This window comes from Talaromyces proteolyticus (assembly GCF_021365285.1).
Source record: "Talaromyces proteolyticus strain PMI_201 chromosome Unknown BGW36scaffold_15, whole genome shotgun sequence".
NCBI lineage: Eukaryota > Fungi > Ascomycota > Eurotiomycetes > Eurotiales > Trichocomaceae > Talaromyces > Talaromyces proteolyticus.
In genome coordinates this window covers 65,588-83,412 of record NW_025764291.1, presented here as the reverse complement: position 1 = coordinate 83,412, position 17,825 = coordinate 65,588, and the positions used below count along the sequence as shown (strand labels likewise).

The 17,825-nt window shown below is 29.0% G+C and overlaps 1 protein-coding gene across 1 annotated transcript; it reads left to right on the top strand.

Annotated features, from left to right (window-relative positions):
* Positions 1-9,250: 9,250 nt before the first annotated feature.
* BGW36DRAFT_441407 (putative C2H2 finger domain protein) lies at positions 9,251-11,797 on the top strand (the record flags this gene model as incomplete). Its single annotated transcript, XM_046221554.1, has 8 exons — positions 9,251-9,353; positions 9,378-9,653; positions 9,711-9,747; positions 9,769-9,982; positions 10,032-10,354; positions 10,419-10,478; positions 10,530-10,792; positions 10,851-11,797. The coding sequence occupies 8 exons, from the start codon at positions 9,251-9,253 to the stop codon at positions 11,762-11,764; spliced, it is 2,190 nt and encodes a 729-aa protein (XP_046065661.1). The 3' UTR covers positions 11,765-11,797.
* Between the last annotated feature and the right edge of the window lie 6,028 nt (positions 11,798-17,825).

The window sequence follows — 17,825 nt, the reverse complement described above, 5'->3', positions numbered from 1 at the left end:
TTATTGAAATGTTTTAATGATTACTAGTAGTTCTTTATTATATATATTATAATTAAATTCAGCTTTTATACATTTTTTTAAGTAGAATGTGATAGTATGTATTTCTTTATTATTAATCTGTTCTAGGATTGCTTTGATTATATATTCTAATATGTCTGTTTATATAATATTCTATAATTTTAGGTTGTATAGTTTTAAAATTGATATATATTTAATAAGTTTTTTAATTTTTTTAAATACTTATTAATGTGTTATTATTCATTTAAATGGTTTGTTCTTTTTTATTAGTTCTATTAATAGAGTTGTAATAGCAGCATATTTTTCTATAAATCTTTATATATAGCTAATGGCTTCTAGAAATGATTGTATATCTGTGATATTCATTGAAACTGACTATTCTAGGATAGTGTTTAGCTTTTCTTTTAATATTTTAAGCTTATTTGATATATAAATTATTTCTAAATATTTGATTTGTATTATATTGAATTCATATTTTTTGATTTTTAGGGTGAGTCCTATGTTTTTAAGTCTTATTATAACCTTTTAAATATGTTTGTTATATTGATAAGGATTCTTTAAGAATACTATTATGTTGTTAAAATACACTGTGATAAAATTGTTTAGATATTTTTTGAGTATATGCGTTATATATTGCATAAACTGTGTTAGTAGATTTTTTAGTCTTATTAAGATGATAATCTATTTATAGAGTTTTTTATCTATTAAGAATACTATTTTGTAGATATCTTTTTTATATATTTTTAGATTGTAATATCTTTATTTAATATTAAATATTATTATGATTTTTGTTCCTTATAATAAATCTTTTTTCTGCTTTTAATATGATGTTTTGTTTATATCATTTATTATTTAATTATTAATTGATTAATAGTTATATATCATCTATAGCATTAAATCTTTCTTTAGTATAAAGAGATTTAATATTGAATTTATTATTCTGAATTCTTGAATATATCTAGTTAGATAGAATTTATTAATAAATTTATCTTTAGCTTTAAATTTCTATATTAATTTTTATTTCTGCTTGACTTACTTTAATATTAATTCTAACTTTAGATTTATTATTACTTTATACTTAGATAGATGTATTAATAATTAATATTCTTTTTTTATAAATAATTTAATATAATTATAATACTTCTTTAATAGCTTTTTAAATATTTTTATAAGTTCTTTTTTATATACTTTTTTTAGTTTTAATTAAGTTAGTACTATTCTTTACTCTATTTTATTAATCTCAGTAATATTTATCTTAGATTATTTTTCTATATTGTGAGATGGTTACTGGAAAGCAGGCAAACATTAGGATTTATTGATTGAATATAAGGCTTGGTTAAATATAGACTGATTGCTGACCTATAGTATATATAGCCACAGATACAAATTATATAATATCTCAGCTAGCTAGTGTCTTAATAGCAGCATTATAAAGTCCTCCAAAGATGTTTTAAAAATGCTGAAGAGTTATAGATCTCTTATAATATATAAAGCCTCACATTATTCTTTCTTTTAATAGAATTAATATTTCTAAGCTGATTCTAGAGTATATAATAGATTAAAAATGATTTAACAGGTAATAGCTTAATATTAGTATAGCTACACTATATGCTAATTATCACATATATTACTTAGTAAACAGATAAATAAATCTGTTATTATATACCACACTTATATTATTATTATTATAAATATTTATCTATTTATTATATCTCTAGAAATTTTCTTTCCTTTTGTAATATTATTCTACCCAGTATGCTGTCTCTCTATATAATTTTTTTATTTCTTTTGATTCTATATTATCTCTATACGAGTAAATAAGGCTATACATATATATATATATATATCTATAGATTTATCTCCTTATATATCTATACACACATCTATTAAGGAGTTTAGTGCTAATATAGGATAATGCCTCACTATCTATATAGAGACTTGTGCGTCTATATATCCATCTATATACTGCCTCCCCCTATCTATTTTTTCTTATTTTCTTCAAAGGATGAGATTGTCTTTCCACTTATAAGATAAAATAAAAAAATAACTAATGTCATTTATAATACTTTTATGAATTAAGATTAGTTAATAGAAGAGCAGAGCTTTTTATATCTATTTATTATTTGTATTCACTTAATCTCCTCTACATATTTCTTACCTGCTCCTATATCTCACATCTTTTCATCTATACTTATGTCTTACATCTTCTCATTTATACACTACTTATCTATCTATCACACTCGCTTTATCCTCTGCTCAAAGTTCATTATATCTTTGTGATCTCGTGGATATAAAAGCCCTCTGCCCTATTAATAGTACTTTTAAACTCTTAGTAATAAGCTTGATCTCATCTATAATAATATAATTATTAGCCTCTGTGTGTATTATAAACACTTAAAAAAGTCTATAGCTGATTATAAGATAGTAAGTATCTTTCTCTATATATATTATTATCTATTCAGTCTATTCAGATATTTAATTTTATGTATTAAATATCTTCTTTTTATGTGTCTAAATATTCTATTTTATGCATTTAAATATTTGCTAATAGATTATAGATATTAACTAAATAAGAGTCCCTCACTTATAAGATAGTTAAGAAAATACATTCTCGGTTCAAAGATTGAAAGAAGGTTATTATAAGTTTTAATATGGTTATATACTATTGATAGGCTTCTTAATCAGCTGATCACCTTAGAGAGTCAGTTGATATAATCTCTATATAATAGACTGAGTCTACATTCATGTTAGATACTCTTAATTAGAGGAGTGAACGCCTATTAGCTTACTATAATATTCCAAGGCCTTTGTTCAATACAAACTAAACAGCTAGGCTAAACATCTTTATAGATTTCTATAGTTCGCGTAGCTTGTCCATCTTTAATTATAGAAATTTAATAAGATTAATATCTGTATAGAATAACTGTCTTATACATCTAATTCATCATATATCCAAGACATAGTACGATCTAAATAATTATATTTAGATTTTTTATAGATAATTCTTTTTATTTAGCCTTCAGATATTGAGATTTATTAAGCCTTCAAGTATTATGATATTTTTAATATATTCTTTAGAGCTTCTTTTATAAATATATTTAGATTCTCCTTTAAAGATTTAGATTTTTAATTTAGCTTTTTACATTATAAATACAGTCTATAGACCTAATTTTAAGAATCATTCTTTTTTCAGCTTCTTTTTCTGCACCTAGTACATAGCTTTTCTATAATAAACTCTTCAGCTTTATATTTAAGATAGATATCTAAGGCTTTAATATTTTATAGAGCTTTTACTGGCTCCTAGATTACTTCTTCAATAGGCCAGCCCTTCTATTAAACTAGGTATTAGATCTATTATTCATGAATTTATTCTTATATAATATTCTGTACTATATATTTAAATATATTGTTAATTAGGATTGATTCCATCAGTATAGGGCCTTTTACAGCAGTATAATATGATTCCAATAAAGATACATAGAATACTGAGTATAAGCCTCTATATCTTAAAGTTAAGTCTAGACAGTAGGCATTTATTCCCTATATTTTTAATATTTAGAAAAAGTCTATCTAATGATTATCTAGCTTCTCTAAATATTAAGATGATATTATATTCTTCATCTAAAGTATGACTTAATCTTTTATTTTATAGATTTTTTCTATTCTTTAATAATTATAGAATTTTATCTAAAATTCTTTCACAGCTTCCAATCTTATTTAAAGTTACATTTATATTATTTAGAGCTTCTTTACTTTTTATTTTATATTAAGATTCTTATTTAAAGATTCTTTTATTATATCTATGTAAAGATCCTCTTAAAATCTTATCAACATCTTCATTAAAGTTTTCTTTATAATATTATAATAGCTGTTATTATATATATACTACATTATAGAGATCTATTAAAATCAATTTATTTATTTATAATTAATATAGTAATATAGATAATACTCTATAAATTGGTTTTATTATTTAGTTTGATTATCTGATTAAGGGTGAGCTATGGTAGAAAGTTAATAGATAATTCTAAGATAAAAATATATATTTTATCAAAATCCATTAATAAAAAGTTTATCATAGTCTAATATTATATATTTTAACAATGTAATTCATTGAATTAGATGCTCATATAACAGCTTCATTAGTTTTTTAATCATCAGAGCCTTCTAGATAGAGAGATAAATATAATACTTTAAAAAAGAGTCTATTATAACTAGAATAGTATTAATTATTTTCTCTTACTATTCTACTAAAGATAATTCAGTAATAAAGTCTATAGTTATAATCTTAAATAATTCACTAAAAACTGATAAGAGCTTTAATAAGCTATATTCCTTATATTAATATACCTTTATTTTTTAATACACTATATAGATTCAGATATGATATTCTATATCAGCTTTTATTACTAATTAATAATACTTTCAATATACTATTATTAAAATTCATTCTTTTCTGAAATGTCCTTTTTAAATATCATCATAATTATTTCTTATAATTTTTAACTATAAGGCCTTATTTGGCAGCATATAGACTGTATCTTTATACCAGAGTAGATCACTATTTCTAATATTCTAGTTTAAGTCTTTGACTTTATAAATACTTTCTTAGAGATTTTTCATTTTCTTCTATACAAAGACATTCCCTTACTGACAGATTCGAAGAAGGGCTTTTATATCTGATTTTATATCTATATAGATTGTTTTGATCTTCATAGCTTTAATAGCTAGAGACCACAGTATTAAAAACTCTAGATTTCTTATAATACTAGTAGTAATACTCTTATCTATAAGGACATTTTCTATTTTAGGCTTATAAGAATCACTTTTACTAATAGTGAGAAAATCTTTCTATTTTTCTTTTTATATATTGGTTCGCTTATAGATTCTTTATATCTAAGAGAAGGGTTTATATTATTTTATTCAGCTATAAATATCCTTCTTTAGAACTTCTTCTTTAAGATAGAGAGAAAGGATTTTTTCTCTTCTATATCTTTTATATAGTTAGATTAACAGTTAAATACATCTATAGGATTCTTTGATCTTGGGCGGTATTCTATATTGAAATTATATATTAATAGATATTCTATTTATTAGATCTGATATCTAGACAATATTTTTATAGTAGTGAAATACTGTAGATTATTGTGGTCTATTAGGACTTTTATTATGTGTTAGCTATTCTCTAGGTATTGTCGCCAGTATTTAAAAGTATTGACTATGGTTATTAGTTTGGTATTATGAGTTTTATATCTAATTTTTGATCTTTATAACTTTTGGGATTAGTAGGCAATAAGGTGCTATATATCATTCTTAAATAGTTGAATGATTACTGTATCTATAATACTTCTAGAGATGTCTATTTCTAATTGTATAGATTGGATAGGATTAAAATGCCGCAGTAAAGGCTTTTAATAAAATAGATCTTTAAGTTTTCTAAAGGACTTTAGAGTTTTAGAGATGAACAGTCTAAGGTTTTTCTTTTATTTCTAATGCTTTAATACTCTGCTTGCTGTTCTTTTTATAAGTTTGATCAAGGTCTTCATAATCTTGAAGAACTTCAGTATGAAGTTATAGTAGAAGTTTATAAATTCTAAGAAGAACTAGATTTCTTTTACTATTTGTGGTTCTGGCTATTTTTAGATAATTTAAACTCTATTCTTTTCTATTCTAATATCTTTTAGAGATACTATGAATTTCAGATATTCTATAGTATTGGTACTAAAGCTATACTTACTCAGTTTATAATATAATTGATGTATTTAAAGTCTTTTTAAGATCTCTCAAACCTAGGCTTTATGATCTTTTAGATTCTTTGAATATATGATTATATTATCGAGATAGATCACTATATAGATATTAAACAAGTTCAATATAGCTTTATTAATATAAGTTTGGAAGATAGCAGGGGCATTGATTAGTCTGAATAATATCATATTATATTTATAATAACTATATCTGATTTAGAATACTGTTTTCTATTTATTTTTATATCTTATTCTTATACAGTGATATACATCCTTGAGATTAAATTTAATAAAGTATTTAGTCCCTAATAATTGGTCTAAAGTCTTCAATATTAAGAAAAGTAAATATTAGTCTTTTATTATTATAGTATTAAGACTCTAATAGTCTATATATAGATAAAGACTACTATCTTTTTTTAAAACAAATAGAATAGGGACCTCTACTAAGCTTTTTAATGATTTTATTTATCCTTTCTCTAAAGCTGCCTTTATATATGCTTTTAGTATCTCTTATTTGGACTTAGTAAACCTATATATTGATCTATGGAGAGAAGTTGTATTTGATTTAAATTTAATAGCATGGTTATGCACTATATATTTAGATAGTATATTTATGGCCTTCTTTAAGAATATATCCTCATACTTTTAAAGATACTCTGAAACCTTCTAGTCTAATTTTGCTACTAATTTCCAATCTAAAAATTCATTAAATAGTACTTTTATATAGCCTCTATTATTAATCCTAGCTATATATAGCTATAGATCTCCAATTTTAAGAGTATTAAGTAATATTTAATAAGTTAAATATCTAGCTAAAAACTCTTCCTATATCATAGTTATAATAAGAATCTCTATCTTTCCTAGGCTGATATAGGCCCTATATCTCTAAATTTAGTTTTTTTAATCTATATTTAGATTAATAACTTGAAGTTACAGTATATCTAAAATAATATTATATCTATCTATATTTATTATATTTAACAAATATCTAGTAGTTCTAAATAGCTCTTTAGTATTTACAGTCTTAATATCTATATTATATTAATTATAGAACTGGATTTAATATCTATTAGCAGCTTTAATCCTTTAAAGTATCTTATTTAAATATATCTTAAATCTTTTTATAAAAATTTAATCTATAAAACTGCTCTAAGTATTACTATCAATAAGTATTTAGAATGAAAGAGTCTCTAATATATTAAAAAGCTCTATCATTATAATTAATAATTATTTTTACTATAGATTCTTCTCTAATATAATATTAAATTCAATTTTTAGTATAATTATTACATTTAATAGCTAAGACTTTAATTTTTTAATTTATCTATACCTCTCTAGTCTATTTTAACCTTCAGCTTAGAACAGTCACTAATAAAATACCTAGATTAGCTATAATTAAAACAGTTTTAACTATTTATATAATTTCTATCTTAATCTTAGCTTATATTAAATTTATAGAATTCTTCTCTTAAAGATCTTGAATTTATTTAAAACCTTCATTCTCTATACTCTAGCCGCTTTCTTAAGCTATTATCTTCTTTAAATCTCTTTATAGGGCCTTTAAACTTTTATTATCTATTAACCTTAGTCTTCTAATATTCAGATATAATATCTTCTACTTTCTATAGAAATACTATCATCTCTTTATAGTATTTTAGCTTTTTTAAATATTTTTAAATCTCTATTTATATACTTTAAAGAATCTTAACACTTAATTATTTTATCTACTACTCCTTTATATATTAAAGATCTATCTATTCCTTCAATATTTAAAAGAATTAAATAAACTTATATATAGACTATTCTTTTTATTGCTTTATATTAATATATTAATATAAAATATCAATTTAGAGAAGTTCAAAATTATTAAAGATTTGATAAAGATAGTTTTTAAAGTTATTCTAGTTTATATTAACTATACTTCTATATTTCTTCTAGAATAGAGAGTACTATAGGAACTAAGATTAATCTAGATTATCTAATATTTTATTAATCTTATACTCTAAATATATATTATATTATTCTAAATATTTTTTAAACTAAGATTTAGCTCTCTCAATAAATATCTTATATTTATTATAGCTTCTTCTATTATAAAGATGATCTAATTTAAATCTTAGAGGACATTTCTTTTCTAATATTTCAGTTTAAGGACACTTTTTCTCTATATCTATATCTTTAAAGGTGAGATCTTAGATTTAATTTTAATTCTATAGTATATTCTATTTTAGTTCTGTCATTTAGACTTATTATTCTAAGCATTTATTAATTATTTCCAACTTAAAGAGAGTCATAGAGTTTAATTACTTCTTGATAAGTTAAGTATAAGCCTTACTTATAGCTACTAGTTCAGAACTATATCTTTAATATTCTCTCTATAGTATTTTTATAAGTTTATCAGTATCTCTAAATTCATATTAAGGTGTTGTCCCCTTTAACTCATTCAGGAGTTGCTTAGAGATAATGGCTACTAACATATTTCTAATAATAATTATTTCTGAATGATTACTAATCTTTTATTTTAAGGTTTAGAACAATCAGAATGTGAGACAGTTATTGAAAAGTAGATAAATGTTAAGATTTATTGATTGAATATAGGGCTCAATTAAATATAGACTGATTGCTGACCTGCGGTATATATAGCTGTAGATGTGGATTATATAATGTCTCAGCTAGCTAGTGCTTTGGTAGCGGCGCTGTGAGGTCCTCTGAAGGTGCCTTAGAGGCGCCGAAGGGTTATAGACCTCTTATAACATGTAGGGCCTCATATATATCTTTATCCATTTATAATGTTATATTATTGATCTTCAACATTCATCTCTTTCAGTCGATGATTGGGTTCTATTTTTATAATTAGATTATTCTAAGAATTGCATTATAGCGATTATGATTTAAAAATAAGATTTTAAATATTATATTTATAATATATTTTTCTGACTTTAGAATTATATTCTTAACTATCTATAAATATTCTTTATTAAAGATAGTTTTATTTATGATAATAATTATCTGTCATCATTATATTTACTTTATAAGATTTTCAATTTGTACCCGGGTTGCGGAACTAAACTCTATTCAGATTGATTTTCGGCTTCCTTCGTACAGAAACTTAGGGTTAGGGTTGATATATTATTACCACGCACCTTGCGCATTTCTGCTAGGTTCCACTAGATCCACAACCAAGTGGTTCGGTGTCTCTTGACAACTTCGTCGCAATTCTGCTTGAATATACATCACTTCAGTTCATGTCAGCCCGATTAAAGTCTTCAAGCGAAGAGTAATCAATCTCACAAAATGGATGCTTACGCTAATTTAGCTCATTGGCAGTCCTCCTCTCTCACCTTTATAACCTTGACTCTTTCCCACTCACGGAATCATGGACTTCCGTTAGTTCCTTTTGTTTCATATGATTCTTATGATATTCAGTTTTCTTATTTTCTCCTGATAGTTCGTCGTTGTCAACTGCTCCTTGAATGCGAAAGACCATGGCTCGTGCTTGGTATCATGATTCAGACGACTCAGTCAAAGATGACAGCTCAACCGAGTCTGTTTCCTCGGACACTGACCTGACAGAGCCAGAAGATGGATGTGCCTCAGAGACAGATTAGACAGACTCTGGCGCTGAGGACTCGGACGTTGATCTATCAGAGACTCAGGATGAGACCTTTTCAGACGCTGATTCAATGGAATATGATGACGAGAATATCGCTGATGCTGAGGAGCCTGGGACACTCTCGCACGAAAGCCCCAGCATCAAGGAGCTCGCCATTTCTATCAATCAGCGCTATGAAGATCCAGCCGACAACCCTACGCAAAACCTCTCCGATATCGATCCGGACTTCAACAAGTCTGGTAACACTAAGAAACTACGATCACGAGTGATTGATCGTTGACATTGGTTTGTATTGTGCATGTCCCAACTTACTGTTCGGCAGCTGATTTCAGCGCTACACAGGTTTTGCAACGTGAAAGTCAGAGAAAAGTGCCACCACTTGAATTAGAGTAAACCGGAGGCGGCACTCCGAAGGGCGTCTGCGGATTGGCTATATCGCTTTCTACATTGGTGCTGTCGACTGCGGCATGGAAAAGATAACCGAGTCTGTAAAGGCTACGGCAGTGCTGATTCTCTGAAGACTGACTGGAAGTATTTGCGCGTATACTACCAAGCGACAAAAAAGCGGAAAATGAAGAAGAGTATGGCAGCGCGCCTACGCACGGTATGCTGTAGCCATCCTAGGTAACGTAGAAGAGGCTGACATGTTGTAGGGCATCGCACAATTGATTGTTGAGTTTAAACTAAGGACGCAGCCTCGTAAGAATGATCCAGTCTATATCGAAGACATGATTCCGTTCAACGAAACAATTCTCCGAACACGGGAGAAACGGTTCTACTTGGGCATCCAGCGGATCATGTTATGCCTGGTCTTGATGCTTGGGCTTTTCACTGCTGGCCGTAAAACTGCTATCCTTAAACTGCAGTACAAGCACCTTCGACTCAGCCTACAGCGCAACCCTCACGGAGGACCACCTGTACTATCAATTGACATCGAGCCAGAGCATATTAAGACACTTCTTGGGATCAAAGCGCTGTATGTTATACCTCCCATCCTTATAGATATCTAATCACCTGGTTTCCTCTAATGCTAATTATAGGAATACCTTTTCTTTTCCGGAAATCATCTATGGTGTTTCACTCGTCTTTAGTCCCCATGTGTTTATCATGGGACTGCTATTCCATGCTCGCGCTTTCTAAGCTAATATCAGATCCATGGATGATATGCGGCGACTCTTTGTCATGCGTGGTTGCCAACAACTAGAGTTACCATTAAAGAAAGAAATGGATGAGTATTATTTATTCTGCAAAGTGGAAGAAATTGATGGAGAGCCACACATTGTTCGCGATCAACCTATGAGTGATGGTGTTTTTTATGCGGCTATTAAATCTATCTCATTCATTATGGGTCTTTTGTGTGTCTTCTTCTACCATCAATTTCGATTTGGCACTGGGAAAATTCTAGACAAAACTGGTAAGACTTTTTCTCTTGAGTATCCAATCTCTTCATGCTTTCTCACATGGATGTTCAGGATGGATCAGCGACTCCGCGCGTAACCTGATCATGAACCACGCGGACACTTCCACGTTTGTCAAACATTATCGCCCGCGAAACCATACTCAAATGCAACAAGTGGTATTTGGTATGGATGAGGACGAGATTTGGGATCGAACTTTAAACAATATGAACCGGAACAAGGATAAACGTCGCCCACGATTCCTTGACGACACGGAGAAGGCTTTCGTGGAAAGTGAGCCAGAGTTGCAGGAGGCTATCCGTGAGCTGGATTATTTGCAAGATATCTATGAGCAGAATCCAATCCCCGAATTTGCTTCAGAGGTCGCTCTAGCGCACAAACGAGTCCTTAATACTCGTCAGAGGCTCAGATACAAGCGGTTGGGTCAGGTACGGCGAGAGTTTGGGCCAAAGCAAGCAGTCATCGACACTAACGGGCAGCTCGATGGTACCATCTTACCAGAAGATGATGCCGCTGAAGAAGTACCGCTGGACGATAATACGCCTGTTATTCAGGTGACACTCGTGGAAAAACTGACAGCCGTGCCAACCGTCTGGACTCTTGAAGGAGAATGGCAGCGACGTAGTGAAGGTGTAGATGCCATTATTCCGTACTGTGACTTTCGGGAAGGGGGCCCCCTTCGAGGCCGGCGGAAGCAAAAGCGAAGTATCAATGATGATTATGCACACGGAAAAGCGTTAAAGAAGTCCACAGAAGAGGAGAATAATACGTTCTCAAGTACAAAGACCAAGCATGAACAAGAGCAAGAGCACATCAGGACCACTAAGAAACCTCTCATCTGCTTTCAATGCGGCAAAAAATTCACTCAGCATCAGAGTCTTCTCAGACATTTCCGACCCAAGCATTTGAACGATCAGATGTGCAACTTTTGCGCTGATAGGATGGAATATCTGGAACGGATGCATTAACAGAATCATGCTACTGCCATCCATCGTTTGAAGACCTAATTAAAATGTTTCTGTCATTACATATGATACATGAAAGTCAGTGTACCAATTAATTTTGATTGCTCAGAATGCCACCTTACCACGATGCACATTCCTTACCAATAGAGTATATGATAGAAAAATTGCAATCAGCTCAGATCCATTACATATGCGTCCACTGTCCCAATGAGATTACTGTTTTCTTATCATATATAACAGGTTACAGTAAAGAATGATAGGTTATAGTCAGTGTTTATATTCTTTATGCTTGTACTTTATACTATCTACTTAAGATTATAATCTTAATTCTAGGCCTTATCTATATAACTTATCAAGTAAAGTTGAGATTATACTCTGTCCATATCTTAATTGAATATTAATGATATATAGTACATTTAAGCAAGGGCTCTCTGAAATGCCTGTATTTATGAACCACAGTCAGTTCTCTTTCATAAGCTAAAGTTATAAATACTAAGCTGAGTATCTAGATCTATATAACTCTTCACTATTACACATAAATATTGATAGCATGATGACTTTACTGCCTACTATCATAATGCTGTCTAAAGTCACAATAAAATATTTATACCACCATATCTTTCTCTTTTCTCAACTTCTATAAAAGGATGACTATGATACTAGGATTGAGTTTATACTTCTTGATAATATGATTCATATTCTGATTAAATTCAGAGAACTCGTAATCTAAAAGCAAGTTAATGTTCTTAACTTGGCCATTAAAATACTATGTTGTTTGAAAGATAACTATAGAAACTATAACAAAGTGATTAAAGACAGATTGATTGAAAATCTAAAGAAATTTAATGATTATAGTAAGCTGCAGTATTGAAGATTTATAAAATAGCATACTGATGCTTCTATTCAGAGGGCTTTCTATCAATCTAAATTCGCAGTCAGAATGCTGCTCTATTATTGACTAAGAAAAAGATTAAGATATATGTTAAGACATTCAAATTATCACCTTATAATGAGTCTGTTTATAGCATTGTTAGCTATCTATAGCATTAATTTCCCGGTTCAACTTTTACTCTAGATCAGGACACATTCTAAGACGCGGATCTGCAGCATACAATTATATAGACCCTCTTTAAAATAAGTTAATAATCTGTAGCTAGCACTAAACCTAAGATTCAAAAAGCTGGCTAATCATATGATAAAGAAAGAGATATAACTGCACCAAATATAGTGACTAAACTCTTTATTACCTTCTTACAACCTTAGTGCATTGTTACTACGAATCTATAAATCTATAAAAACAGTTATGAAGAGATACTATAGCTTGATTATAAAATGTCCTAAAGAAGATCTTCTCTGTGACTCTTAATCTGGGTGATTCTTCAACTGGTTATTCACAGACTTCACATATAAAAAAATGTGATAGAAGATCTCTATAAAGACTTCATAATATATTATATAAATGTAACCCTTAAAATATACTATAAAAGGATATCTACTAAATGGGTGTACATCATGACTACAAAAATCGCTCGTCAACTTCAAAAGCTTGACCTTACTCATGAACCAGCTTGATTTTTAGTTATCTAAGACACTCTAAGAGGTGTTAACAACCTCATTTAAAGAAATTAAAATAAAACTATCTTGCGAAATAGACTTAAAATTGATTGGAATCACTTAGCAGATTTAAATTTTGAGAATAATATTTATTATTCCTTATCAGATCTGGATTTGTAGCTTAAAAACATTAATAGATACAGAGACTCTGCCCTATCTATAGATTTCTAGCTGCAGTTAAAACTGTTTTACTATCAGAGAATACAGTTGCTCTCTTATCTTAATCTCACTGATCTTAATTACAAAATATTTAACCTTATCATCTTTAAGGACTGGATCAGCTTCTATTTAGAAGATTGACTTTAAGTCTATATAATAATAGACTAGATCTACTAACAGTTGAAAATTCTCATAAGTTATTACTACAACTTAGCTAAGTTAGTGTATTCTTCCAACCCAGAAGCTATATTGATTATGCTACTAACTATATTGGAACTTTATATTGCCTGTGACAAGTCTGTACTTCAAATCTATCTATTGCTTTATGATTATGATTTCTATATCTCAACTGGCATGTTTAAATCTCTTTTTTTGCTTTATCAATCTTAGATAGCTTAACTAGCCCATAGAGAGATTTATATAAAGCAATGCTAAGCCCACATATAGCATCATGGGTCTAGCATTTTTAGAGATTTCGGTACATCCTCCTGTTTTTCTGTGAGGTACTTCAATCAATCCAAGAAGCAGTAGGGTTTACTGGTATTGATTGAAGAGCACACACAGCGCAAAAGAATAGCAAAGCATTCCAAGCTTAAATACAAACAAAAACAATATTAAAATCTACATACTTTATTTAAAAGGATGAAGTGCACATATAATGAGATCATTATCAATCAATATCATAATATGTAAGAGAAGCGCCATAGTGGCCAGTGTCAGAAGTATTTATATAAGAAGCAAGCTAAGAAGATTAAGATTGAGGTTCATAAATAGTCTTTATCTTTCAACCATCTTAACACAAAGTCTATTATATTTGAACTGAATACACCTCAACCATTTATCTAGTAGAGAGATGCTACCATTTTTTTACTGAATGTTCTTCATATTGACTATTATATTAAAGATCAACCAAGAGCTATATACTAATTACAATCTTATAGTAGTCTTTCTTCTTTTTTTATGTCTGTTAAAGATACTGGAAGAATAAGTCTGCTTTCATAAGATAAGCCTCACATTGAAACATATAAGAAAGATAGAAAAATTATTAATGTTATTATTAATGATATTTATCTCGATAACAGATTGCATTTTCAGTATTTTAATGAGAAAGTGGGTTGTTATATAGCAGAGTTTGATACTATAAATGAAAAAGCTGCAATCTTATGTATCTATAAGTTGCTACAACTAAGCTCATCACTGCAGCAGTTTCTACTCCGCATAATAATAAAAAATGATGGACTCCTGTCTAATATAATTATCGCTTCACAGCATGCTTACCCAGCAGATATGACATTTAAAGAGTACAAAACATTGTGTTCGATATCATATAGAGTGCGAATTCAATAGAAAAACATACTACAATAATTAGCAATGCCATCTATTGTCTTTAAAAAGACAGAAACATGCATCTTTCTTCTTCAGATCATTAATTAAGCTGGCCCGGCGGGGAACTCTATCTTAAAAATTGGACATGCTATTCTAAATAATAATCTATTTATGATTAAACTTCTAATATAAATCAGAAAATCTGCCAGTCGAATTGAAAAGAACTGAGAGTCTAGTCAGAAGCTCTTTATACTAATAATCCTTACTTTAAGAGTATTAAACCTCTCAAATTCGAGACACATTCAAGATCTCTATCTTGAAAATCTATCATATACCCGTGAGATCGCCTTTTATTAGATAGATATTATTAAAGATAAGGCGAATAATACAATTGAATATAAGCATCGAATAGAGTTGATGGCATAAAATGCTTAAATAGCGTTTATTTGTATCTCTATCTTCAATATAAAGACAACTCATCTTTGTTAAGTTATAAAGCAGCCTTTAGAAGCCATAATCTATTTCTAATGCTGTATGATTATTTAAGATAGGGAGAACATCATTAATATAGCATCTAACTGCCTCCTTCCAATTCTATTTTTCCAATGGAAGGCTTTATCATATCACTTCTATCGTCTCATTATAATTAAAGGTATTCTTGTATATGAACTGATCGCAGCACTAAATGAGGCTATCGTGCGGATATGGGCCATGTACTGTATTGGCTCTCCTTGGTCAACTGTATCACAAAAAGCCGACTACTGGCTAGTTATCTAGATATTATATAAATTCTTAAAAGAGAACAGCTTGCATATTTATTATAATATTCTAACTAGAGAACTTCTAATCAACAGTCAGCCATTAGATTCTTTTCTTTTATATTATATACGCTACAAAACCTATAAATCGCTATTCAGTTGCTTTTTTATTGAGATGATATCAAGTAGTCTTTTTAGAATATAATTTTCTATACAACGTAAGTATATAGGCAATATAGTTCATTTAGGAAAGTAATACATCTCTAGATCTAATAAGTTTGACCTGTGCGTTTGTGCGGTAAAGAAAGATAAAGTTTGGGAATTCATTCCATCAAGATTACTGCAGGGTTATTTCCAGATGTCTTCATAGAGAATTATGTTCATTAGTATAACCTTAATGATAGATATCTGGAATTTCATCCTGCTATAGAGCTATGGAAAAGCTGTAATATCTAATGGTGACTGTAAAAGAGATGCTTATAAGGTGATTAATACCTTATAAAAAGCGATATTAGTTTGATTAACTTGAGAAGTGACACAGCTAAATTAATATTTATAATTTTTAAATCGATTAAAAGAGCTTCTAAATTGCACTATAAACTTCACCTATTGTCTTCTGAATTAGAGACTAAAATTCTCTGCTTAAGGGTTAGCTTTAGTCTTAAATTAGAACAATCATTCATTATATCTTGTCAATACCCCAATATGATGATTGATGCTGATCAGTTGTTGAAGACTCTTGTTAGTCTGTATAATAAACTTATGCTGATCCATGTTAATAATCTTAATCAGATGGTTCTTATTCTGGAAGGTGATATGATCTAAAAGAAGAATATAGATTATGTTATAGTTAAGATTAGCTGGTAGGCAAAGGTTAATCTTCATGTTTTTGTAGTTGACAGCTAGCTAGATCAGTTAATAGATAATAGAAGTCTTTAAAATAAGCTTATGCTTTTCTATTTATATGCTGTTACTTCTTTCTATATTTCTGATCCCTTCTGTATTCCTGTCTTCAATAGTGACTATAGTGATGTCGTACTAAGATTAATAATGATAAATAGGATATAAGTGATGATTTTTATATATTAAGAGTAGTAATTATAGTGATATAATACTAATAATGATGGTGATAAATAGATAATAAATGATGGTCTTTATATATTAAGAGTAGTAACTATGATGATATAGTATTAATAGTAATAATAATAAATAGATTATAAGTAATAATCTTTATATATTAAGAGTAGTGACTATAATGATATAGTACTAATATTGATAATGATAATTAGAAAGTAAGTGATAGTCTTTTATATTAAGAGTAATGAGGCTAGAATGCTTATATTAGAGAATATAGGTATTGTTAGCCTATGAATCCACTGTGCTATAGTTAGCGCTGTAATAGAAATAATTCTGTGGATCTTTAGCTATATAATCATCAGTTATATTCAGATAAAAAATCCTATTTCTTGGGATTAGAGAGCAGAACTCAGATGTAGATCAGCTTTAAACAGGTCTAATCTAGCTAACCCTTACATCAGATTAAGGTGATGGTTTATAGAACCACTGTCAGTTTCAATAGTCCGATAAAACTATGCTTATTAGCTAAGTATATTACATGTTTAAATCCTTAATCTAGAGCTCTATGTTCTAGCTTCGCGGCAACAGTACTATGGATTTTGAAAACAGATTATCCCCAGACATACTGGTGGGGCTTAGCATGTTGCATTCAGGCCAATATAATATACAGTAGAGAAGTCTTATTATATATAATATATCCCATCAATCAGTGAGCCGCTCAATCCGCCTAATAGAAAGAATTCCTTATTAATAACCAGTGAATTCCCGCTTCTGGTTAATTTTGTTGTTTCTGGAATAACCGTCTATACACTGTATTGTTATTATATTCTTGCTGTTCTGCCTCTCTTTTCTCTCTATTGCTTAATTTTACCCTACACACTATCTGTACATCTTAATCCATAAGGATCAATCCTCTTAGAAGATCATATCGATCATTAAGATAGCACCTCCGCTTACTCTCTCTATTAGATAACTTCTTGTATCAGCAGATCAAGCTAATAATTAGTAGATCTACTAGCAGTTTCTAATACTCAAATTAAAAATAATCTATAAAGGCCAGAAACTATATATCCAAGCTCTTGGATGTGAAATCCCTGATTTCACTTTTATAGCTTTATAGCAGCAGTATA